General features: G+C 41.1%; 1 protein-coding gene across 1 annotated transcript in view; it reads left to right on the forward strand.

Moving 5' to 3' along the window:
• The first annotated feature begins 232 nt into the window (after window positions 1-232).
• LRRC40 (leucine rich repeat containing 40) overlaps window positions 233-27257 on the forward strand; it is a 43523-nt gene continuing 16498 nt past the window's right edge. Inside the window, exons 1-9 of the mRNA XM_049775323.1 lie at window positions 233-420; window positions 5975-6156; window positions 7615-7688; window positions 9540-9669; window positions 14104-14227; window positions 18675-18817; window positions 21795-21967; window positions 24385-24472; window positions 24944-24989. Coding sequence (XP_049631280.1) covers window positions 270-420; window positions 5975-6156; window positions 7615-7688; window positions 9540-9669; window positions 14104-14227; window positions 18675-18817; window positions 21795-21967; window positions 24385-24472; window positions 24944-24989 — 1111 coding nt within the window. The 5' untranslated portion in view covers window positions 233-269. The remainder of the gene's footprint in view (window positions 421-5974; window positions 6157-7614; window positions 7689-9539; window positions 9670-14103; window positions 14228-18674; window positions 18818-21794; window positions 21968-24384; window positions 24473-24943; window positions 24990-27257) is intronic.

The raw sequence follows: 27257 nt of genomic DNA on the forward strand, positions 1-27257 counted from the left end.
AGTAATTGCAAGACTTCAAGGCCGACACCGGCAACGGCGAGGGCTCCTCTGTCCACCAGCCCCCGGCGCGGGCCGTGACGTCATAAAGCCCGCGACGCCCCCAACGAAGGACCCCGCGCCACGCTACGTTCCCGGCGGCCCAAGCGCGCGCTCTCGAAGGGGCGTGGCCAGCGCCTCGGCGCGTCTTGAGTGCGTCACAGGCCCTGCGGTTCAGGAAGTGGGGCTCCGCCCCTCAAAGAGAGCGCACACTCCGGGGGGGGGATTTGAACATGTCGCGCCTAAAAGGAGTGTCGGAGCGGGATCCCCGGGCCGGCTTCCGAAACGAGAGGCGGGTCGGTGACGGTCCCGTGCCTCAGGGGCTGTTAAAGGCGGCGAGGAAGAGCGGCCAGTTGAATCTGTCCGGGCGGAACCTCAGCGAAGGTAAAGGCCGCTGGGTCCTAATGCCCGGCCGCCTCTCACCCACCTTTGGCCCCGTTGACATTTCAGGGGCGCCCACTTGCTGGGCGATCGGTGGTTAGCCCCAGCTCAGCTTTGGGTTTTATGACACTCTGGAATTCGGACTTTCCATGGGCCTGGAGACTGGCTGTGAAGCGAAATCAGAAGTGCCAGATGAACTCACTCATTCATTTTTGGGGTGCAGAGGGGAACACGCTTCAAAGAAGGGGAGCACTTTGGGGGAGCCCCTCCATGGAGCAGCCGGGGAGGGTGTTGTTATGGGTCTTGGGACCGACTGCTAAGAGAATTAGAAGTGCCAGATGAACTCATTCATTTTTGGGGTACAGAGGGGAACACGGTCCAAAGTAGGGGAGCACTTTTGCGGAGCCCCCTCCCTCATGGAGCAGCCGGGGAGGGGGTGTTATGGGTCTGGGGACTGGCTGCTAAGCGAAATCAGAAGTGTCGCATGAACTCATTCATTTTGGGGGGGTGCAAAGGGGGTCATTTATTTTTGGGGTGCAAAATGGAACGCGGCCATAGGAAGGGGAGCACTTTTGGGGAGTCCCTGGAGCATTCGGGAAGTGTTGGAGAAGGTCCAGAGGAACGTGGTGAAAAGATATCAATGTTTTTGACGGAGGTTGCTTGGAACACTTCATAAAAGGAGATGATTTCAATTTTAAAAAAGCAAGTAACAATCATCATTTCAATAAAACTTTCCCCTCCTCAATCCAGCGATTGCTTTCTAATATTATTGCTTCCCCACCCTCATTCTGTCATTTTTTTAAAAATGAATTGGGCCAGGTCTAAAGTTGACTATGCAAACTTGGAACTTGCTGAGCAGATGGAAGGATAGGTATTTATCTAAACTCTGTTTTTTTTCACCCGGAAAGGCTTTTCAGTAAAGGGAACGTACGTGTTTGGAAGCTTCACATGACATTATTTTCTTGGTTTCCCTAGAAACCTTTGTCATGCATAGGGTTCTGAGCAGATGTCACACCACAAAGGGAACCTTTATTACCTAGCTAGTAGTTGCTGTCATTACAACTCATTTTTGAGTTTTGTTTTGTTTTGACCACAGCCGGCAGTGCCCAGGGGTTACTTCTGGCTCTGCTCTCAGGAATCACTACTGGCCCACTTGGGACCATATGGGATGGGATGATGGAACCCTGGTCGGTAGTGTGCAAGGCAAAAAAAGCCCTTATCCATTTGTACTATCGCTCTGGCCCCTAGTACTAAAGTATTTTTTAAAGTATTTTTTAAAGTGTCCTCCTGGAGGGGCCATAGCTATAGCGGTAGGGCATTTACCTTGCATGCGGCCTACCTGGGAGGGACCCGGTTCAATTTCTGGCATTCTATATGATCCCCCAGCTTGCCAGGGGCTGTGGCCCAAAAACCAATCAATCAATCAATAAATAAAGTTTAAAAAAAATGGTGTAGGGGGGTGGGGAGGAGGGAGATCTGGGAAATTGGTGGTGGGAATGTTGCACTGGTGAAGGAGGGTGTTCTTTACATGACTGTAATCATACAACTATAATCATGCTTGTAATCACGGTGTTTAAATAAAGATAAAAAAATTAAAAAAAATGAAGTGTCCTCTTTACCTTTCACTAGAATATGTTAATTCCTTTATTATTCTCATTTTAAGAGGACTAGGGCCCTCCACCAGAAAGTTGCTATTGCTAATTTCTTTGGGCAAGTTTTAAATGCAGTCACAATAATAATACAAGAAGGGAAAAATAGGATGTGATAAGTTAATCTTTTTTTTTTTTTTAGTAGCTAATTTTTTTTTTTTTTTTTTTTGGTTTTTCGGGCCACACCCGTTTGATGCTCAGGGTTTACTCCTGGCTAAGCGCTCAGAAATTGCCCCTGGCTTGGGGGGACCATATGGAACTCTGGGGGATCGAACCAATGTCTTGATCTTTCCTTGGCTAGCACTTGCAAGGCAGACACCTTATCTCTAGCGCCACCTCGCAGGTCCCAAGTTAATCTTTTTTGTTTGTTTTGTTTTTGTGCCACATCCGGAGGCCTCAGGGGTTACTCCAAACTCTGAGTTAAGGGCTCATTTATGTTAGTGCTTGGGAGACCATACGGGATGTCAGGGATCCAACCTAGGTTCGGCCTGGATGGGCTGCGTGCACTGTCCCTTATACCCCTGATAAGTTAATATTGACAATAAATGCTTTTTAAAGAGACATATAATATGCATACATTTCTATCTGTTATCTCATGAGCTCCATGTAAGATACTTCATATATCATAGACTACGTGAAAGAAGTTAATGTTTGAAGATCTTTTAAATATGATTCATAACTTGAATGTTTGAGGATAATAAAGCACCAGTATATCTTTAAAAAAAATCGCGTGCGTTTTGGTGCTCAGGGGACAATATAAGTTCATCATTAGTGTATTTTCTATATATTAGAAAACTTTAGGTTCTAATCGATGGTTTATTTTTGCTAGCATTCAACTCAAATGGAGGTTCTGTATTCATTTTACTTTTGAGTATGGATCATTTCCTAATTTTTGTTGAATAATTTTTATAGCCTAGATATTTTATTTAATGTTGATTTAATATAAAGTATAAAGTCCACGAGTTAGGTGAGGCCTTCCTCGGCATGGCACCTCTAGCCCCTTCTGCCTATGAGTCTGAAGAATGGTAGTAAGCAGCAAAATAATTCAGTTACAGTTTCATCCCAGTCAGCTCCTTTATTCCAGGGCCCTATCGGCCGTGTGTTTTTCCTGACATGGCTTTTCTGCTAAGCTTTCTACTTCCTCCTTCATATATCTATATCCTCTCTCCTCTCTCAAGCCAGCCCCTTTTTATTCTTTATTCAAAACCTCAGACCCCTCCCAGTGTGGGTGAATCTGACCATCCAGGTGAGATTAACATTTCAACAGAAATTTTAGGGCATTGGGGAAGGGATACCTTACAATTTACTTTTCTTGTTTGTTTTTGTTTTTGTTTTTTTTGGGGGGTCACACCTGGCTGTGCTCAGGAGTTACTCCTCACTCCATATTCAGAAATCGTTCCTGGCAGGCTTCAGGGACCATATGAGATGCCAGGATTCGAACCACTGTCCTGCATGCAAGGCAAACGCCCTACCTCTATGCTATCTCTCTGGCCCATTTACTTATTTTTATAACTACTTTATTAGGCTCCATGGTTACAAAATTGTTAATGATTGCGTTTCTGTCATAGTATGTACACCACCCTTCATCAGTACACTTTTTCCACCACCAGTGTTCCCAGTTTTCCTTCCTACCTCCTACTCCTGCCTTTAGCCTAGATATTTCATATGTTTTAAGTTTCTGGAATTTTACTGGGGGGAGAAGGAGTAAATAAAATTTGTTATTTGATGTTGACATTTCAGAGTATTCTTCTTAAAATGTTATTGTAAGTCTGACTCTTATTTGAGATGCCATTCAGGATTTTAATTTTGTTTATGGCCTTCAATTTGTGGGATCTATAGTTACATTATCTTGCTCATTCTTACTTTTTTTTGTTTGTTTGTTTGGGGGCCATACCTGGTGATACTAAGGGGTTACTCCTGGCTCTGCACTCAGGAATTACTCCTTGCAGTGCTTAGGGACCACGTAGGAAGCCAGGGATTGAACCCAGGTTAGCCACCACCATCACTTTTTTGTTGTATGCTTGGTTTTTAGGCTACACCTACCTTTGCTCAGGGCTTACTCCTGGCTTGGTGCTCAGAGATCACTCGGTGGTGCTTGGGAGACTCGGTGGGGTACCAGAATCAAACCTTGACATTCCAAATCCTTGCCTATACGCTATCCTCCCTATATTCTCTATAAGACCCAGGCTCATCACTTTTTTTTTTTATCTATAAGGAATGAGTTGGATTCTTATACCTGCCTTCTGTGTGTCTGTGTATATTTACTTGTGCACAGCATGTGTCTGCTGTACAGTGCTGTACAGTGCACAGAACTTGAGGTGCAGTGCTTGATGACCACTCTAGGACCAATGCTCTGTATGCAAAGCCTGCACGTACCCAGCTGTTTGGGCCATCTCATTGGCCCTCAGTTCAACTCTTTATGTTGCTTTTCACAGTTTAATTATTTTATATTGGTTTAGCCTTTGTTTTATTTTTGGTTCTAGAGCATTGTCTCCATGATCTAAACTCTATGTTATGTCACTTAACTTACTTTCCAAAATAGTACTGATCTTTAGTCAAATGCATGAGTTTCCCATTTCTGCTGACTCATTTTGAGCTTGAGCACCAATGCTAGGTGGATCTGCATTTGTTCCACCCGATCATCCATACTTAGACGTGAAAAATATCCTAGGGATGGGCTTTCCAGTTGTGAAGAATTAATGGGTTGTGAAGAGTGGATTTTATCTTGTTTGTTCTGCCTTGCATTGCATTCGCCTCCCCGCATGTCCCTCACTCCCTTTGATCCTTGTCACCACCTTGTGCTGTGCTTCTAAATTGATACAGTAGAATTCTAATGTTGACTAGCGGGGTGAGAAATGGAACTGTGGGAGGAAAGACAGTAGTACAGTGGATAAGACAGTTGCTTTCATACAGCTGGTCCAGGTTCCATCCCTGAGTCCAGAGCTGGGAGGTAGGCCTTGATCTTAACTAGGGATGTCCTGGGGGTCTTTCTCCCACAAGAAGAAAAAATGAAATTGTATATTGGGTAAAATAGCGCAGCCCCCAGTTATATTGGCTTCCCAAATATTCACTGGGAGGACAGATACTGTTTCTCTACCAAGATCTGACTTCCACCTCTACTAGTTACTTGGTGTCTAATTCCAGAATACAGGATGATACATTCATATATTTTTCTTGTATATAAAATAAGAACAGTACAAGCACTTGATAGCATTGTGTTGGGACTTTCGTGAGTTCTTAAGGTGAGCAAAGTGCCTAGTATTTGTCTTTATTTTCCTGGTGCTTTTTCAAACCCAGTTTCTATTCCTAGGGTTCTGCTAGTCTTTTTTTTTTTTTTTTTTTGCTTTTGCTTTTTGGGCCACACCTGGTGATGCTCAGGGGTTACTCCTGGCTATGCGCTCAGAAAATCGCTCCTGGCTTGGAAGACCATATGGGACTGGGGGGCGTGGGGGGAGGTGGCGCGATCGAATCTAGGTCTGTCCTAGGTTAGCAGCTTACAAGGCAAACGCCCTACTGCTTGTGCCACTGCTCTGGCCCCTCTGCCAGTCCATTTTAAGTGTTGCTTTTCATACAACTCTGCTACTCTCAACATAATGGTAGGTAGGATGGAGCCAACTGGCTCATTTGGAAGATATTATTTGAGTTTCTTTTTTTTTTTTTTGGGGGGGTGGAAGCTGTGATGCTCAGGGGTTACTCCTGGCTCCATGCTCAGAAATCTCTCCTGGCTTGGGAGACCATGTGGGACGCTAGGAGAGACAGACCGTGGTTTGGTCAGACACGTGCAAAGCAAAAGCCTTATCGCTGTGCCACAGTTGCTTTTTAGTAAATGAAAAGCCCACTAGTAACCTTATATTGCTTCTTCTCTTGTATGTTTTGACATTTATTTTTGATGGTGTGTTTCAAATCAGTTCCCCTGTGTGTCTGGAGAATTAACGTGGATATCCCTGAGGAAGCGAAACAAAATCTGTCCTTCAGTTCCACGGAGCGATGGTGGGAGCAGACGGACCTGACGAAGCTCATCATATCCAGCAATAAGCTGCAGGCCCTCGCAGATGACATCCGGCTGCTGCCAACGCTGACTGTCCTCGATGTAAGCAAACCTGGTCAAGTATGGGGCATTCACTCAACAGAGTTCCCAGGATTTGCCTTTGGGGAGCTGGAAACTTGGGTTTAAGTGGTTGAATGCAGGGAAGACGCAGGACTACAGGTGTCCAGTTCTGGGGCTCCTACTTGAGAACTTTATGACACTGGTAAAGTTCTGTTTTTGGGCCTCGTATCTACAGATGTGCACAGTATCCCATTTGGTTCACTGAGCACTTCCAGGAATAATACCCTGAGAGCAGAGCCAGGAATAAACCCTGAACATCACTGGGTATGACCCCCATCCCCAAACAAAAAAAAAAAATTGTGCACAGTTAAATAAGTTACTGCATACTAACAATCCGTATATTAGCAGTTGCTGTCCCCAAAGTTGCTACTTATCATGACTGTTAACTTTATTATTTATTTATGTATTTATTTTGAATCACAGCTAACTGTGCATAGGGGTTGATCTTGGTTCTGCTTTCAGGAATTACTCCTGGCAGGCTAAGGGGATCTTAGGGGATGCTGAGGACTGAACCTGAGTCAGCTGCGTGTAAGGCAAACATCCTACCTTGCCCCATTACTGTTGACTTTAGATATTAATACTAGTACCTGAGATTGAGGGTTATTGAGCATACATTTTTGTGCTTTTTTTTGTTCATGGACTCAGGTTCTTAACCTTTAGTCATCACATGGTAGCTGAGGGATGCTTGAGTGATTTCAGGATTCTGATATTCATACTTAGGAATATTAAGACACACACACAAAAGGAATATTAAGACATTTTCAAACTCCTATTTGAAAGGATTGGATCTATCCCAATTCTGTTCTGCATTTGTGAAAATGAATGGATTAGCTTAGATGTCTCTGTGTACCTGGAAACCAGTGTTCTGGGAGAACATGATAGAAATCCCCCTTCTCATCTTTTGTATATTTGATAAAATTCATTCCTATAGAGCTCTGTTAGCTTTCTAATGCATCTATTTCTCATTTGAGATGGAAATTTCATTCAAGAGGTATGCTTGGTTGGGCCCAGAGAGATAGCACAGTGGCGTTTGCTTTGCAAGCAGCCGATCCAGGACCAAAGGTGGTTGGTTCGAATCCTGGTGTCCCATATGGTTTCCCGTGCCTACCAGGAGCTATTTCTGAGCAGACAGCCAGGAGTGACCCCTGGGCACTGCCGGGTGTGGCCCAAAAACCAAAAACCAAAACAAAACAAAAAAAAACAAGAGGTATGCTTTGTTTAAGCACTAGTAGTTGAGGCCTTAGCATTTCATAATTTCTGAACAGCAGTTTGATTACTTTTAAGTTCCTTTTCTTGTTTTATGTATAAATAGCCAATAATTATAATTATAAACTACTGGTGGTCTATGTCAATGTTATTGAATTAGAAAAATGGGAAAGTTGTTGAATGTCAGAACTCATGTTATTAGACAGTGTTAACATGTCTTCTGATAACTTTTAGATACATGATAATCAGCTGACAACCCTTCCTTCTGCTATAAAAGAGTTAGAAAATCTTCAGAAACTTAATGTCAGGTAAAATTTAAACCTTTTATTTTAATATTGATAATATTATTACATAATTTGTGATTTCTTATTCTAATTAGAAAATTTTTAATTTTTGTAAGACTTTGCATTAAAACTCTTGCATTAATCACTTTTTAAAGAAGATATTTAAAAAGATTGGAGATCAAAAGGTAGAGCCAGATCGATTGTACTGTGAGGAGGGGCATTTGTCTTGTTGACTTGGGTTCAGTCCTCAGCATCCTGTATGGTCCCCTGAGCCCAACAGGATTTGATTCCTGAGTGCAGAGACAGAGACATACCCTGAGCACCTCTGGGTGTGGCCCCAAAACAAACAAATAAAAACAAAACAAACCAAAAAGAGGGTAGAGGTGACTAGTGGATTGTGGTGGAGAGATATTGGCATTTAGGGGTGGGCCGAAAATGGCAAAATACATTTGAAATGGTGTAAACTGCTCAAACACACTTTTCTAAACTGGTACTACTTACATAAAGCATACATTTTAAGAAAGTGGTTAAGGGCAAAAGACGAATTTTTAATTTAATTTTAAAAAATTTATCCTATTTTTGTTTTAAAATTCCCTATATGTTTTGAGGCTTTACAAAGTTAGGACTATTCGACTTAAAAAAATTTTTTTTTGTTTTATGAAACAAACTTTGGTGCTTAGATGCTTAATCTTTCTTGACAACTTATGATTTATTATTTGTTTCTGTTTATTTTTTTTTTGTTTGGTTTTGATTTTGAGGTCACACCCAGCAATGCTCAGGCTTTCTTCTGGTGTTGTTGACCCTATGTGGTGAAATAAATCTTGGGTCAGCTTCATACAAGGCAAGCACCTCATCCATCGCTTCAATTTGCCATCCTAAATTTTGGAGGCGGGGGAGATCTGGGGTACATACTTGATGGTGTTAGGGCTTACTCCTGACAGTGTTCTGGGGACCAGTGGTGATACTGAGGATTGAACCCAAGTTGACTGCATGCAAGGCAAGTGCCTTACCCATGTACTAAATCTCTATATCCGTAAGGATTTTTTTTTAGCTGTTTAGTTTTGGCTTAAGGTTTTTGCTTTGTTTTTCTTTTTAGGCCACAATCGGTTGTGCTCAGGGCTTACTTCCTGGTTCTATGCTCAGGGATCACGCCTGCAGGGCTAAGGAGGCCCTGTGGAGTAACTGGGAATAAAATGCTGGGGGCTCAGCCCACTGCATGGCAAGCAACCTACCTGCTCTACTTTCTCTTGGGTCCCCAACAACATAAGTTTTAAGTTACTTTGATTAAAGTATTTGTGTTTAGCAACTAGAAGAACTTTCAAAATAAGTATTTGTTTTAGTTTTCTAGTGACTTTTCACAGGACAGCTGGAGTGGGGTTCTCTATCCATTCAGAGGGCTCCCTAGATTTACTACAAGGAGAGCCTGGTAGCTGAAACCCTGGCTAATCTATTATCCCTTCAGCACATACCCAGACTTAAAAGAAAGAGAATTGCCTTGGGATTATGTATGCACTATTTAGATGATTTCACTTAGAAAAACTTAGCTGTTAAAACATCGTTTGAGAAACTAATTTTTAAAATGAATACCTGGGGCCTGATTGTGATAGTATAGCAGGGAGGGCAATTGCCAGGTTGATCTCTGCATTTCATATGGTCTCCTGAGCATTACCATCCCTTAGTGTAGAGCCAGTAATCCCTGAGCATAGCCAAGTGTGGCCCCCAAACAAAAATTTTACACAGATCTGTGGTCCTGCTTCAGTGAAATATCATGTTCTGGAGGGAAGTTAACATACCTGGTTGGTTAGCAAAAAAAAAAGCTTTTATAGATATTTCTTGTATTGTCATGAAATGATTAATAATTTCTTTGTCTAATAGCCATAATAAACTGAAAATACTCCCTGAAGAAATTACAAATCTGAGAAACCTGAAGGGCCTGTATCTCCAGCACAATGAACTGACTTGCATCCCAGAGGGATTCGACCAGCTTCAGACTTTAGAAGATTTAGTAAGTTACAGCTTTCACATTTTTATATAATTTGGTATTATTAGAAGATTTCTTCAGGCTAAAAAGAAAACTATGAATAGTTTATTGCTTGATGAACCAACTGTACTTTGTTCAAATTGCCAAATTAGTAATGATAAATTTTTTTTTTTTTTTGGTTTTTGGGCCACACCCTGTGACGCTCAGGGGTTACTCCTGGCTATGCACTCAGAAGTTGCTCCTGGCTTCTTGGAGGACCATATGGGACGCCGGGGGATCGAACCGCGGTCCGTCCTAGGCTAGCGCAGGCAAGGCAGGCACCTTACCTCCAGCGCCACTGCCCGGCCCCGTAATGATAAATTTGTTTATCTTAAGTTTTTTCATAAAATCACATGTTTGGGGGCTGGAGCAGTGGCGCAAGTGGTAGGGCAGTTGCCTTGCACACATAACCTAGGACGGACCGCGGTTTGATCCCCCAGGTTCCCATATGGTCCCCCAAGCCAGGAGCAATTTTTAAGCACAGAGCCAGGAGTAACCCTTGAGCATCACTGGGTGTGGCCCAAAAAACAAAACAAAACAAACATCACATTTGGTTTGACTTTAGGAATAATTTGGGAAAGAGGCTATGTGGATGACTGTTCATCTTTGCATGCTAGACAAAGTTCTTAGTAGATAGACCCCTTTTTTTTTTAGTTGTTCCCACTACCTCTTCAGTCACTCTTGAGAATCTTCCCTGTTTTTCAGAATGGTCACATCTCCTGGTGACATTTTTTTTGCCATCTGTTTCAGATTTTAGGTAGAGCCATAAAGTAGTGGGAATAGCATTTTAACCACATTAAAAATAATAAAAACGAGGGCAGAAGACATAGCATGGAGATAGGTCATTTGCCTTGCATGCAGAAGGATGGTGATTCAAATTAGGCATCCCATATGGTCCCCCAAGCTTGCCAGGAGTGATTTCTTAGCATAGAGCCAGGAGTAACCCCTGAGCAGTGCTGGGTGTGACCCCAAAATCAAAATAAATAAATAAATAAATAAAGAATAATAACGGGCTGAAGAGATAGAACAGGTAGGGCATTTGCCTTGCATGCAGCCGACCCAGGAGGGACCTAGTTCAGTTATCAGCATTCCATCTGGTCCCCCAGCCTGCCAGCTGTGATATCTGAGTGCAGAACCAGGAGTAGCCCTTGAGCGTCGCTGGGTATGGCTCAAGAACCAATCAATCAATCTAAATAAAGTTTAAAAAAAAGAATAATAAAAAAGGCAATTTACGGGGCCGGGCGGTGGCGCTGGAGGTAAGGTGCCTGCCTTGCCTGCGCTAGCCTAGGACGGACCGCGGTTCGATCCCCCGGCATCCCATATGGTCCCCCAAGAAGCCAGGAGCAACTTCTGAGCGCATAGCCAGGAGTAACCCCTGAGCGTCACAGGGTGTGGCCCAAAAACAAAAAAAAAAAAAAAAATAAAAAATAAAAAAAGGCAATTTACTTTTATGCTTTTTATCAGCAAGATACATATTCTCTAGGTAAGAAACTAAGGTTTGTTTAAAAATAAAAAATAACACACAGTGCAGTTCTACACAAAATATATGGGTCTGACCTCAGGGTCTACCTGGGTTTTGTTGATGGTGGTTTCCATCCACGTCACCAGCACAGACGTAAACTTCTATTGGAGATACCTCTTTTGAAAGACTAGCAGACTTATTCTTTTTCTTTATTATGTTCTTTATTTGGGGAAACGAATGTTATTTTAGCCTGAAAAGTTTTTGTTAGTTGGTTGGTTGGTTTTTGGGCCACACCCTCACAGGTTACTCCTGCCTCTGCTCAGAAATCTCTCCTAACAGGCTCAGGGGGATCATATGGTATGCCAGGATCAAACCCAAGTTGGTTGCTTGCAAAGCCTTGGCCCGTGAGTTTGTTATTTTCACTAAAGAGAAATTACCTCTTTTACTTTCTCTTTCTGTAACTTAAGTCCTTCCTCATCTGCAATTTCAAAATAAAACTCTATAATTTTCTCATCCATTTCTGCTGTATCATTCTCTTTCAGTCTGGTTATTTTGGAGAAACACTTGCCAAGTGTATTAGCAGGATTGTCACTGATTTAAAACGTCTGGTCAGGGTAGGAAGCTAGTAGAAAACTTAATAAACTTCAGCAGTTTGGTTCCAGCATATTCCCCTGCTTGGATTCCTGTAGACATTTGCCAAATGAATGAATGCTTTTTGATGAGAATTGTGGAAGGAGCGAGTAGCACTGAATCATGAATTTAAGTAGCAGCATATTACAGTATATTAAGTACGGACACCTGTTATTCTTCAGGCTCATCACATTTGGGTTATATAAAAACTACTTACCACAATGATACAAAGTAAACATTGGTGAAGTGATTGAGTACTGCTTGATTTCTGTTAGTATACTCATATTTCATATCTCATGTAATAGAATTGCAGTTATTAGCTTTGAATTTTCCTGCTTTGATTGTAGTGGGGAATCATCAGAATGAGTTCTTTAAAATGTCTTTTTTTTTCCTTTTTAACATTTTATCTATTTATTTTGGATTTTTGGGTCACATCCGGTGACGCTTAGGGGTTAGTCCTGGCTATGCACTCAGAAATCGCTCCTGGCTTGGGGGACCATATGGAATCCCAGGAATTGAACCACAATCCATCATGAGTCAGCCGCATGCAAGGCAAATGTTCTAGCACTGTGCCATTGCTCTGGCCCCAACACTTTATTTTTTAACACTGCCACCCCAGCAGTGCTCAGGGGTTACTTCTGACTCTGTGCTCAGAAATCATTCTGATTCTGAGCTCAGAAATCATTCCTCAGACTCAAGGGATCACAAGGGATACAGAAATCGAACCCAGGTCTGTCCCGGGTCTGCCGCATGTGAGGCAAACGCTCTACCACTTTGCTATCTCTGCAGCCCCCTAAAATGTCTTAAAGTTTTATAAATCTTATCTTTGTCAGAAACTTAGAAGAATATTCTTGAAGTTGTGGAGAACTTGTAAAGATTGTCCAGAGAGTTCATCCGTCTTTCCTTAGTATCAGCATTTCACATAACTCTAGCAGGGATCTTCAAACTACGGCCCACGGGCCACATATTGTATTTATTCCCATTTTGTTTCTTCACTTCTAAATAAAATATATGCAGTGTGCATAGAAATTTGTTCATAATTTTTGTTTTTACTATAATCTGGCCCTCCAACCGTCTGAAGGACAGTGAACTGGCCCCCTGTTTAAAAAGTTTGAGGACCCCTGCTAGGGCATTTTTGAAAACTGAAAATTAGTTAGAGCAACTGAATTACAGCGTTCATTAAGATTTTACCAGGTACTTTAAAATATTTTCCTTCCATGAGTCAGACCAGATTAGTGCTAGTTGATATTTTTACAATGTTGCATAATCTGTTGTTACTAGAATATTAAAGTTGTAAATCAGGAGGTTGTTTAGTATTCTAATTTATGTAAGAATGATATTTTATGCAGCACCAACATCATACTTTGACCTTTTATATGATGTTCTTTAGGCATTGAATTTGATTGCTTAAATAGATTAAATAGAAGTATTCAAAGAACAACTTTCTCTAAGAGGTCATTTTCTTTGGATTCATTGATGCCAGTGGCCCTTTATTAACAGTTTGTTGGTATTCATTGGAATTACACTTAATTTATGTTATAAACATTTGATTAATGTCATTTTTTCATGAAGCTTCAGGAAAAGTTTTTTCTCATAAATGTTTAGAGAAAAAGCAAAAACAAAGACGTGTACACTAAAGTACAGAGATTTGTTGGTTGAACTTGACTGAGTGAAAAAGAGTAGATTGAATGTCAAGATTTGATAATGACAGATTTGCTGATTTAATGGAAGAATCAGAGAATTTTTCTTTCTCAAAAATCAAAATGACCAGTGCAGAGAGATAGCATGGAGGTAGGGCATTTGCCTTACATGCAGACGGATGGTGGTTCGAATCCTGGCATCCCATATGGTCCCCTGAACCTGCCAGGAGCGATTTCTGAACATAGAGCCAAGAGTAATCCCTGAGCGCTGCTGGGTGTGACCCCAAAACTAAAAAAGATAATGACCATTTTCAAGGTTATTTTCCTTTTTTCAAAGTAGTTCTACAAAGTTATTTTTCATATCACATCTCAGGTTACCATAATGTTGCCTTATTTGCCATCAGTACTCAGTACTCAAAAAACATTGGGTGATCAAATGGATTTATTTATCAAAAGCATAATATTAGGTAATAACAGAAATCTTTTAGTGATTTCTAAAGTTAGAATTCATTCTCAGTTCTCTCTGTTGCATTGCTGGTCACTTTTGAAGTAATGATCTGTGAAAAAAATTGGATGATGAGTGTCACCTTTGTAATTTCTGACTATGGTTCCTGCACAATTCTGAAATCTCCTTGGTTTTGTTTTATAATTCATTAATTTGTGGATGCTCTCTTTTTCTTCTCAAAGGATCTCTCAGTCAATCGTCTTGCAGCTGTTCCTGCTAGTTTCTTTTCTCTGTCCAGTCTCGTGCGACTCAATCTTTCCAGTAATCAGCTGAAGAGCCTGCCAGCAGAAATAAGTCAAATGAAAAGTAAATCTTGCCCCTTTTTTATGACTTTATTGATATACTATAATTTCCAAGGTTGTTCATAATACATTATTTTTTGCCACAGTTAGAGTTGTTCATGATTGAGTTTCAGTCATTCAGTGTCCAACTTTCTTCACCACTGCACATTTCCACCAATGTCTGCTATTTCTCTTCTGCACTCCCACTTGCCCTCTCGCTCCCTGCCTCTGTGGCAGACATTTTCTTCTCTCTCTTTCTCTCTCTTTCTTTCTCATCTCTCTCTCCCTTCCTCCCTATCCCTGTCCCTCTCTCCTCCTCTCTTTCTCCTTCCCCTCCTTTTTTTCCTTTAGACACTGTGGTTTGCACTACTGCTACTGAAGGGGTATTATACCTTTCACTATCTCCTTCCAGTACCTCGTTCTGTCCAGAGTGCTCATTTCCAACTATCATGGTCACTGTGGTCCTTCTCTGCCCTAACTGTACTTTCTAGCTATTTGTGACAAGCTTCCTACCTTGAACTGGTCCTCCTGGCCCTCTTCTATATTGTCTTTGGGTGTTATTATCATGCTATCTTTCCTTTGAATACTCCACAAATGAGTGCTAAATCTTGCCTTCTGTTAAAAAAGATGTTCACATTTGAAACTAGTATTACAGACATTTATAAAAATAGATTTTAGTATGATTACTTATGAGAATGTAAAATAATATTTTTATTGTGTTAAATACAATAACAATAATTCTCCCACAGAAGATTGAGGGTAAATAAAATCTATTAGATTTTCTCTGAGTTATTGTCTGGTAGCTTCCTGAAGAGTTGCACCAGATAGATGCTTGGGCACATTAAAAAGGAAGAAAAGATGCCATTGATAGGAACCTTAGTAAAATTATGTACCCGAGAAACTGATTATGGCTTTTAACTGAACTTTCTCGTCACTGCTTCATTCAGATTATTCCCCTCATAGGTTATTCCACCTTTCATAAGTGGTTATTTTATAGCTATTGTCTCTTTGTGGGTCAGATTGATAAAGCCAAGATTGCAGTTTGGTTTTACCCAAATTACTACCTTTTTAAATTATTTTAAAGAGATTACTAAAACTTCTAACCATCTCAGCTAAAGTATTTTGCAATTGAACAGAGATTTGGTTTAGCTAGCAGGTTGAAGATGTTTAGCTAAGGGTTAACTGTGTTAGATGTCTGAGATCATTGATATCATGTGGCCTCAGAGCACCACTGAGCGTCATAATAGCAACCAGGAGTGGCAAATTCTAGTAATCAAATAAAACTGAAGTGATAGAAAAGGGGTTAAGGCCCATGCTCGGCATTCAGCAAGTTCTGGTTCAATCCCTGGTACCACATTGCTCTCCTGAGCACCGTTGGAGTGATCCCTGAGCACCAACCCATATGACCTCTTCATCCCTCCATTTCCTCAGTAATATTAAAATCTTATAGAACATGGAACTTAGTGTTAAGTAATAAAATATTAAGGTACAACTTCAGAACCTTTGATTTTTATTCACTTACTCTTTTATTTTTTTGTGACTAGAATCTTAAAATCATTATAGGAAATTTTTTTTTTGTTGATGAAAGGGAGAGGACTATTTTTTGATTGACAGCCTATATTTCTGTTGTCAACTCTATTCTAGTCTTTCTTTCTACTAGTCATATATAAGCCGCTTTGATTCGGAGGGAGAGTGGACCAGGCAGTGCTCATGGGATATTCCCAGCTCTGTCCTGAGCTTTAGCCCAGGTTTGAGGGGGACTGCGCTTTACCTTTGTCCTCTATAGCTCAGATCCTCTCTTTTGTTTTCTAAATTTCCCTTTCTAAACTTGTAGAGGAAGTCGAAGTGATTTTTTATTGCAGAGTAGTTGAGATGTTTGTAAAATTTTGCTTTTATTTTTTACATTAATAATTGTAATTCATAATAGGAGAGCATAAATTCAATCTGTCATAAATTGAACTGACATTTAGGGAAGCTCTTCAGTATGAACCCAGTAGATTCATAAGATTTTGTTGGTCTTTGCCATTTTATAATAAGGAAAATTGAACTAAACTTAGACAAGGATACTGAAGTGAGGGTATAAAGAACTTCAGATTGTTTTGTTTTGTTTTGGGGCCACACCCAGCAGTGCTTAGGACTTAATCCTGGCTTTGCACTAGTAATCATTCCTGGTGTGGCTCCAGGGATCCTCTGTGCTGCTGGGAATCAAACCCAGTCATCTGTGTGTAAGATAAGCACCTTATCTTCTATATTTTCTCTCAGGCCAAGGGATTTAGCTTTTCTCTCTCTAATTGAGTAGAAAAACCTTGAGAGAAGACAATATAGGGAAATCGGTAGAAAGTGAATGGCCTTCCAATTAATTAGGGATTCAATGCTTTCCTTAGATATTTGGGGGCTCTGACTCATAGAACATTAGTTGTTATTTCACTATGAATGACTGAGTTGGACTAATTAATGACTGCTGTCAAAACAATTCTGTACATCAGTGGGACTCTGTTGGTGGCAGGGGTGAGGGTCTCCCAGTTGTGCTTAGGGACTGGGGCTTGTTTCTGGCCATACTCAGCTTAGCTCTGCACACCTGATGGCTTCTCTGCTTTAAATCAGTGATGTGGTGCTACTTGGGATTCAACTCAAGGTCTCGAACCAGCCTGGTGTAGGTTAACTCTAGCCCTTTTGAGTAGCTCCACTGCTTGTGTTTCTAGTTAAAAAATTCATAAACATGGCTTGGAGATTGTGCAGTCACCGCATTTATTCTTTTTTTTTTTTTTGGTTTTTGGGCCACACCCTGTGACGCTCAGGGGTTACTCCTGGCTATGCGCTCAGAAGTTGCTCCTGGCTTCTTGGGGGACCATATGGGACGCTGGGGGATCGAACTGCGGTCCGTCCTAGGCTAGCGCAGGCAAGGCAGGCACCTTACCTCCAGCGCCACCGCCCGGCCCCTCGCATTTATTCTTAATCCTTTTACTCTGGCATAAGTTCATAGCTTGTATTCTTTCACTGTCACCCTTCCCCTTTCACTCCTTAAAACATGTATTTTCAGTCAGCAGTGCTCGTAGAGGCAAGCTGCAGTGAAGATTTATGATTCCTACCATTGAAAACAAACTTCTTGAGACTTGACCGGAATTTGGAGTAGGTCAGGTTGTGACCTTTTTTTCCTCAATGATCCGGTCAAAATAGCACATAAATTATTATGTTATTAGTTGAATATAGTGCTGTTGTATATGGGCTTTTGTTTTGTTTTGGTTTCTTTTGGACCACACCCAGTGGTGCTCAGGGCTTACTCCTGGCTCTGTGCTCAGTGATCACTCCTAATGGTGCTCAGGGGACCATCTGGGCTATCTGGGATCAAACCCGAGTCATCCCTATGCAAGGCAAACATCATACCTGCTGTACTTTCACCCCAGTTACTTTATGAATTTTTGAAGATCTTTAGTTTTTTCTTTTCCTTTTTTCTGTTCTTTCCCCCACCTTTTTTTTTTGTTTTGTTTTTGTTTTTGGGTCACACCCAGCAGCGTTCAAGGGTTACTCCTGGCTCTAAGCTCAGAAATAGCTCCTGCCTGGCAGGCTCAGTGGACCATATGGGATGCCGGGATTTGAACCAACGTCCTTTTGCATGCAAGGCAAACACCCTACCTCCATACTATCTCTCTGGCCCCTCTGTTCTGCCTTTTAAGAAAGATCTGGGAAGGAGAAAAGTGCTGCAAGGGAAAATGTTTTCCCTGAGCTATATGACATGCCATTATCAAGAGTGTTGGCTAAGGTGGTTAATGGTTAGGCAGATAATTTAAAGTGGTGGGAAGAGGGGGATTAGAAAGAGGAAATGTAAATCAAGACCAGAAGAAAGAATGGGAGGAAGTGCATAGAAATCAAGGCTCTATGACAGAGACACAGCTTGCCTAGAAAAACAGATGTAAGGCCAGAGTGATGGCACAGCCATAGGGCTTTTGCCTTGAATCCTGCAAAGACCCCTGAGCCTGCCAGGAGTGATTAGTGACCGCAGAGCCAGGAATAAACCCTGAGTGCCACTTAGTATGGCCCAAAAACCAAAAAGAAAAACAGATGTATCCAATCAATTACTTTTCCATGCAGTCAATAATATAATAGACATATTTGTGTATCTGTGTTGAGCTTTCTGATAAGAGTTTCAAATGAGGGAAAGAATATCTCATTGTTTGACTTTATATGTTTTAGCACAGAATACTTTTTAAAGTCTATTTGAAAGTAGACTTTTTATAGTAAATATTGCAGATGATTGTTAAGTCATAATTGGAATATTTTTTTAAATTTAAAACAAATAATATCTTTGAATTCATTCCTATAATTTCCTGAAATTGATCATTGGACACTAGAAAGTGTCCCAAACTCATACCTCCTCAGGTCTTTTGTAATATCCACTTTTGAAGATATATAAAGTCATAGACTAATATTTTTTTTCTCTGTTATTTCTGTCTTGCACTAAATATATTTTGCAGGGTTAAAGCATTTGGATTGTAATTCCAATCTGTTGGAAACTCTACCTCCCGAATTGGCTAGTATGGAATCACTAGAATTGCTCTATTTGCGAAGAAATAAATTACGTGTTCTACCAGAATTTCCTTCCTGTAAGGTATTAAAGGTACTGAGTTGATTCTGAGATATTTGTTATTATTTTCAGAAAGCTTATTTTGAAAATGAATGCTTTTTAAAGATAAATTTGTCTTGTTTTACTTGGTGCAGGGCCTAGAAGCACTATATTTTTCCCTCTGCTGATCTATTTCAGGACGTTCATTTGACTTGTGGCATTAGCAGTATTATTTGCAATAAGTAGATTTATTGAGAAAGGAGTAGCCAAGTTAAAAGGGCATCTGCCGATTTTAGCTGGTGAAGTTTGTAACTGAAATAATATTGCATGTGTGCCCCATGCTTACATGAGGCCTGAACCTCCTGGAAGAAACCTGTGTCTCGTTCCATAAGGTGTTGCTTCATGTATTTTACTGAAGACAACAAGTTTTGTTTAAAATTACTTTCCAGAGGCCAGAGAGATAGCATGTGCCCATTTGCTTTGCACAACTGATCAGCTGATCCAGGATGGATGGTGGTTCGAATCCTGGCATCCCACATGGTTTCCCGAGCCTGCCAGGAGTGATTTCTGAGCGCAGAGCCAGGAATAACCCTAGTGCTGCCGGGTGTGACCGAAAAACCAAAAAAAAAAAAAAAAAAAATTACTTTTCAAATACCATCTATGTTCTATAAACTAACCATCTTAATGTATATTATGGCCCAGGGATGCGGCTCAAGTGATATTCCCTAAGGCTCTGGGATTGATCCCCAGCTCCACTTGGCTCCGGAGCACTTGGTATATTTCTTATGACCCCCTAAACACCACAGGGTCTGAGCACTGCTGGAAGAGTCCTCTCTAAAAAATACTTAGTTTATATATGCTCTTATTCAGTAGTGTTAATGTTAACATTTTTTTAAAAAAAATAAAATGAGGTGTGGTTGATGATAGTAAATAGATAAGGTTCTTACTTTTCTTGTAGTGTGCCAGGGTTTGATCCCGGCACTCCATGTGGTTCCCTGAGCCCCTCTTGGAGTGATCCCTGAGTATAGAGCCAGGAATAAACTACGAAGTAAAAAACCCAGGAGTAGGGGCCGGTGTGGTGGTGCTAGAGGTAAGGTGTCTGCCTTGCAAGCGCTAGCCGAGGCGGGCCGCGGTTCGATCCCCCCAGCATCCCATATGGTCCCCCTAACAAGGAGCGACTTCTGAGCGCATAGCCAGGAGTAACCCCTGAGCATAACCGGGTGTGGCCCAAAAACAAAAACAAAAACAAAAATCCAGGAGTAAATCCAGTAGACTGCTAGGTATAACCCCCAAGCACCCTCCTCAAATAAAATGAATAAACGGTGCTAATGATAAAAACTAAGTTATTCAGGGTCAGAGCGATAGCACAGCACAGTAGTCAGCTTGCACACAGCTGACCTGGATTCTATCTCAGGCATTGCATGGGTCCCCCGAGCCTGCCAGGAGTGGTTCTTGAGCACAGAGCCAGGAATATCCCCTGAACACTGCTGGGTGTTGTTAGATATGAAGAAAATCCAAGAAACAAATAAGTTTAGCTAAAGAGTTGGTAGTCTGTGAAAGTGGCGAAAAGAGATGATTTAAAGACTCTTAACCTGAATTTACCTGAACTCGGGCATCAGCTGATGAGGGTCCTCTATTTACTCTTTATTTATTTATGTATTTATTTTGGTTTTTGGGTTACACCCGGCATTGCTCCTGGCTCAAAAATCGTTCCTGGCAGGCTCTGGGAACCATATGGGATGCAGGATTCAAATTACCTTCTGTCCAGGATCAGCTACTGGCAAGACAAAAGCTTTACAGCTGTGCCATTGCTCTGGCCCCTCTATTAACTTTTTTGTCTGCCTTCTCTCCTGGAGAAAGACAACCCACAGAGACTTTGCCCCAACTTCCTCCTCTTCCCTTCTCACACCCCTTTTGAGATGTAAAGACTCCCTCAGTCTTGGTTAGCATTAGGTAGGTATCTGCCCTTCCTCCCTTGTTGAGATCACCGAACAATAAATAAAATGTATATTAAGGATAGTCAGGGAGCCTCCAGACCCTATGCTTTTCTACATTATCTCTGTCTAGTTTTCTTTTTCGTTGTTGTTTTTGGGCCACACCCAGTGATGCTTAGGAGTTCCTCCTGGGTATGCGCTCAGAAATCGCTCCTGGCTGAGGACCATATTTGACTCAGGGGATCTGAACTTCGGTCAGCCGTGCAAGGCAAATGCCCTTCCACTGTGCCACCGCTCAGGCCCTGTCTAGTTTCCTTAATCTTCCTATGACCCTGTTCCAAGCCCTTTCGCCTGGGGCTGGACTCCAGCAACATGTACCCTTCCCCCCAAAAAAACTTGAGTAATTTAATATTACTTGCCTGATCATAGATTTTGTTAATGAGGTATTAGTGTTTATAATAATTACTAAGTAATATATGAATAACAAACTGCAATATGAAGAACTTTAAAAATTGACACTATAATTTGGAATATGTCGATTTTGAATTGAAGTGCTGTACACCTGGAGCCTGCATGTTTTAAACTAGTGTTTTATCTAAGGTGGGTCTAGATTGACTTTTAGATTTGATTTTTCCCTTCAGTTTAATCTTCTATTTATGTTTCATAAATTATATAACGTTAAAAAATTATATAACGTTACTAAATCATTTCTCCACCTTGACTTGGTCCATTTTGAATTCTGCCAGATATTAAATCTTAACATTCATTTGTTTATTATTTAGTGGAGAAGTTCTAGTAGTTTAATCCAGGGTCTCTCTCATACGTGCTGATTGTGGGAAAATCCTCAGCCCCTAATTATTGTAAATTCCTAGAAAATTCTTCAAAAGTTTCTTTAAATTTTATTTACCAGCGAGATTGTATATTTTATTGAAATTTAAGCACTTTGGAGATTAGAGAATTTTGCTCTTCCAGAGTGTTTTTCCGTGATTTAGAATTTTTAGTTTTGTGTTTGTTACGTAGTGCAAAATTAAATGCAAGAATACATATGCTTTATGTATATGTATGTATTTGTATGTATATGATTCTTGGTTTCGCAGGAACTCCACGTAGGTGAAAACCAGATTGAAGTGATAGGGCCAGAGCATCTCAAGCATCTGAAGTCTCTCCTTGTGCTAGACCTGCGGGATAACAAGTTAAAATCTATCCCAGATGAAATGACCCTGCTGCAGTCTTTGGAAAGACTTGACTTAAGCAACAACGATATAAGCAGGTAAGTTTGAAGATAAAGTGAGTAAGATGCCGTGTCTATCTTTGGTTATAATGTGTAAGTTTAACTATCTGTAGAGGCCAAGCATGAAGCTCGGGAAGGCTGATTCCTGATACAATAAAACAAAACAAAATAGAGTACTAACCCCAGTCTCCCCACCCCACCCCCAAATAAGTAAATAAAAACAAAATCCAGTTACGATCATGTACAGATCCTGTTCTGACTGTCTTGAATTCAGGACATAGAGCATCTGTTATATGCAAACACAGAAATGAGTGCGATGGGGCCAGAGAGATAGCACAGCGGCGTTTGCCTTGCAAGCAGCCAACCCAGGACCTAAGGTGGTTGGTTCAAATCCCGGAGTCCCATATGGTCCCCCGTGCCTGTCAGGAGCTATTTCTGAGCAGATAGCCAGGAGTAACCCCTGAGCACTGCTGCGTGTGGCCCAAAAACCAAAAAAGAAAAATAAAAAGGAAATGAGTGTGATATTGGCCTTGGCAGTGTTTACCATGCTTATAGGCTCAGCTATGCATGAGAGTTGCTCTCACCTTCTAGAATATGACCTGGGAAGGATGAAGTTGAATCTTTTTTATTCACTGCCTTTCTCTCTTTTGTACATTTTTACTGGACCTTCTAAATCGACGTCTATTTTAGGTGAACATTCAGACTGGGAGTAGAGGAAGGCAATAACCTTAAGCACAACCTTGGAAAACAGCCACTCTGAAGAACTCAGTTCCTATCCAGCCCCACTTGTAATCTTGAGTGGGTGACCATAATTTTCTTTTTTTTTTTCTCTTTTTTTTGGGGGGTCACACCCGGCAGTACTCAGGGGTTACTCCTAGCTCTATGCTCAGAAATCGTCCCTGGCATGCACAGGGGACCATATGGGATGCCAGGATTTGAACCACCGTCCTTCTGCATGAAAGGCAAGTGCCTTACCTCCATGTATCTCTTCGGCCCTGACCATAATTTTCAAGTGCACTTGTAAATTGGTCAAAATGAGTCACTCAAAGAGGGGAAATCACAAAGCCCTGGAAGTTAGAGGTATGCTTCAGAACAATAAGATATGAAGTTGATCTGGATACCTCCAAATGGTGAAGATTTAGAGCTTGAAAGTTAAATTAGAGCCACATGAAAGAGGCCAGTTACATGCCTCTACAGAGATTATTTTCAGGGATGGGGCAGGTAGGGCACTTGCCTTACACATGACCAACATGGGTTCAGTCTCTCACATCCCATATGATCCCCCAGAGCACGTTGGATGGGGATCTTGAACAACACCAGATGGCCCAGATTCCCCCACCCTCTACCCCCCCAAAATCAATTTCAAGGGTTCAAGAGATGAGTTAAGTAATAGATCATTTACCTAGTTTTTGGGAGACTCCAAGTTTTATCCCCAGTACTACAAGATACCCCTATAAAAACCTATAAAAACAAAGTCATTTTTTATCAAATAATAAGAGGGAGCTTTTGTAGGCAATGAGAATGGGAAGAGAATGATTTGAGAGGTGTGATGAGTTAGAAAAAGTGGTATGGGGCTGGAGTGATTGGTATATAGCAGGGAGGGTGTGCCTTGCACATGGTTGACATAGATTCGATCCCTGATATCCCAGATGGTCCCCTGAATTCTCAAGGAGGAGTAACATGGATTACCACTAATGTGGCCCCAAAGTAGACAAACAAACAAAAAAGCGTGGTATTTAGCATTTGATTGATTTATATTTACTTTTTGGTTTGGGGCTAAGGGGCAAACCTAGCAGAGTTCAGGGACCTTCCTGACTCTTCTCAGAAATGACCCTTGCTAGTATTTAGGGAAACATATGTGATACCAGGAATTCAAGCCGAGTTTTACCCTGTGCAAGCAAGTGCCTTAAGTACTCATTCAGGCTTTTGATTTATATTTGAACACTTTCTCTTTTAGTACTGAGTAAAATTTTGCATATTTTAGATATATTATAAATTAACAGCATTAAATGATTATTTCTCTATAAATAAGTCCTGACTTTTTTGTGTATGCTTAATATTTATCTCAAAAGATAGTACTTTATTCTTGTTTTGGGACTTCTTTGAGATCATTACATGTTGTTAGGGTTTGTGTGTGTGTGTGTGTGTGTGTGTGTGTGTGTGTGTGTGTGTGTGTGTGTGTGTGCCACATCCAGTGATGCTCAGGCTGGCTATGCGCTCAGAAATTGCTACTTGCTTGGGGGAACATATGGGATGCTGAGGATTGAACCAAGGTCTGTTCTGGGTCAGCTGCATCAGCTGCATGCAAGGCAAACACGCTACCACTGCGCCAGCACTCCAGCTCCTACATGTTGTTTTATAGTCAATTATTTTACTATAAATATTAGATATTATTATATTAAATATAAATATTATTCAATATTAAATATAGTATAATGTTTTTTAATCTTTTATAGTCTACCCTATTCTTTGGGAAACCTTCATTTGAAATTCCTGGCACTAGAAGGAAATCCTCTGAGAACCATTCGAAGAGAAATTTTAAATGTAAGTAAAATTAGAATTCAACCTTTTTTTTTTTCTCTTTTTCTGTTTTAGGGCCACACATGGCAATGCTCAGGGCTTACTCCTGGCTCTGTACTTAGGAATCACTCATTGGTGGGGTTTAGGGGACCAATTAGCGCTCAGGATCAAAGCTAGGTCAGCCACATGCAAGGCAAGTAGCCTTTCTGTATTGCTCCAACCTCTTTAACTCTAACTCTATTTAACTCTGGTGATGTTCAGGGGTTATTCCTAGCTCTGCATACAGGATTAACTCCTGGCAATTCTCACGGGACCCTATGGTCCCTATGGGGTGTCAGGAGTCGAACCCTGGCCAGCCACATGCAAAGCAGCTGTGTTACCATTTTGGCTGCTGTTTTTTGTTGTTGTTTGTTTTTTCTTAGTTTTTGAAGCTTTTATATAGTTCTACAAAACTTCAAATTGCATGTTGGTTACTGTGTCTTTCCACTTTTTCAGAAGGGGACCCAAGAAGTTCTGAAATATCTGAGGAGCAAGATCACAGGTACCTTCTTGTTTTGCCTTCATAGATCCTATGATTATGGGATATAAGAAAAACAAGAGATAGTTTGGTAATACTATCCAAAGATGATAGAGGCAAAGGTCAGGAGGTCCGGTCCAGGGTAGAAAGCTCACCACAAAGAATGTGAGGGTAGCTAGATTAAGGGAAGGATCTACTAGGACAAAGATATTTCAAACTGATCACTCTGGACAAGAATTCGGTGCTGAAAGTGGAGAAACTAACAGGCAAAGCTCCCCTCCACAATAATGCAAACTACGGTGTCAAAAAGGAGAGAGCAGGAGACATAGGTGATGGGAAGGGTATACTGGTAAAGGATGGTGTATGTTGTATGACTGAAACCTAACAATGAACAAATTAGGGGCGGGAGTAATAGCACAACATTAGGGCATTTGCCTTATAGACCCAGATTCAATCCCTGGCATCCCATATGGTCCCCCGAGCCTGCCAGGAGCAATTTCTGAGTGCAGAACCAGAAGTTACCCCTGAGCGATGCTGGCTGTGGCCGGGGAAGAAAAACAGACAACCCAACATTAAACCATTTAATAACCATGGTGCTTAAATGAAGTTTAAAAAAAAAAAAAAGCATCCCATGAAAGGTGCTAAAGTGTTAATAGTCTGTTTGGTTAACAAGTATGTTGGCTGTTTAGGTGTTTAGAACCCTTGCAGGTGTGGCTTCTAATTTGGGGTTTAAATGGATCTAAATTATGCTTTTATAAAAACATCTAAATTTACAATGAAAGTTGTTCAACTCTTAATCATTTGGATTGTATTTTCAGGTATGAATTACAAGTTGTATAAGATTGACTAAACACCTAGTGCTTTAGCTTTGAAAAAAATAAAAGACTCGACTTTATAGTATAATAAACAGGTTCTTTAGACTAGAACTTAAATGTTACTGAAATACCTGAAATACCTGCTGTATGCATAGTTTTGTGAAGTTTTAACCAAAATAAAATGTCATAAAATGCTGTCAGAATCATTTTTCCCCAAAAATATGTTCTGATTTTTTTTAATTTCTCTTTTTTTTTTTTTTGCATCAAATTTATTGAAATCATTGGATTTTTTTTATTTGTTTGTCTTTGTTTGGGCCACACCCAGTGGTGCTCAGGGGTCACCCTTGGCTCTACACTCAGGAATTACTTCTGGCAGTGCTCAGGGAACCTTATGGGATGCCAGGGATTAACTTCATGTCTGCTGTGTGCCTGGCAAATGCCCTCTCCACTGTACTATTGCTCCAGCCCCAAGAATCTTTTTTTTTTTTATCATGCCACCTGTGCTCAGGGCTGACTTTGGCTCTACACTCAGGGATCAGTGCTGGTAGGACCTTATTGATGGTGACTTTCGTTTGCAAGGCAAACTCCCCACCTGCTATACTATCATTTCAAAACAATTTTTAAAAATTCTGTTTCCGGGGCCGGGAAGGTGGCGCTAGAGGTAAGGTGTCTGCCTTACAAGCGCTACCAAGGAACGGACCGTGGTTCGATCCCCCGGCGTCCCATATGGTCCCCCCAAGCCAGGGGCGATTTCTGAGCACATAGCCAGGAGTAACCCCTGAGCATCAAACGGGTGTGGACCAAAAAAAAAAAAAATTCTGTTTCCTGGGGCCGGGCCGTGGCACTAGAGGTAAGGTGCCTGCCTTGCCTGCGCTAGCCTTGGACGGACCGTGGTTCAATCCCCTCGCGTCCCATATGGTCCCCCAAGCCAGGAGCAACTTCTGAGTGTATAGCCAGGAGTAACCCCTGAGCATTACTGGGTGTGGCCCAAAAACAAACAAACAAAAATTCTGTTTCCTGTCATTGAGAATTTTCTTTCTTTATAATGTATGCATTCCCTTTGGAAGAGTTTGATTATTCTGCTATGAATCAGATAGAAGTGATACCAGAATAAACAAAAGTAAAACTTAAAAACATTTTATTTTTAATTTAAGAAGAATGCTGGTATATCTGGTAGTGCTCAGATCCTACTCCTAGTTCTGTGCTCAGGGAAACCATATTTGGTGCCAGGGACCCAACTGGGGTTAGTGTTGTGCAGGCAAGTACTCTTTATTATATCTCCCCAGCCTTTAAATAGGAAATTTAAAGACTTTCTGAGTGGGCTCAGATACATAGTGCTTACCTTGTCTGCATGAGGCTCTGGTTTGATCCCTGTCAGGGCCCAAAATTTTTTATAAATTCAGCATTTTTGTGATCTACTGATTCTTCCGGCAACCTTTGAATTTTTGATTCTTTCCTTCGTTAGGGTTTTTTTTTT

The sequence above is a fragment of the Suncus etruscus genome, chromosome 6 (assembly GCF_024139225.1).
Source record: "Suncus etruscus isolate mSunEtr1 chromosome 6, mSunEtr1.pri.cur, whole genome shotgun sequence".
Classification (NCBI taxonomy): domain Eukaryota; kingdom Metazoa; phylum Chordata; class Mammalia; order Eulipotyphla; family Soricidae; genus Suncus; species Suncus etruscus.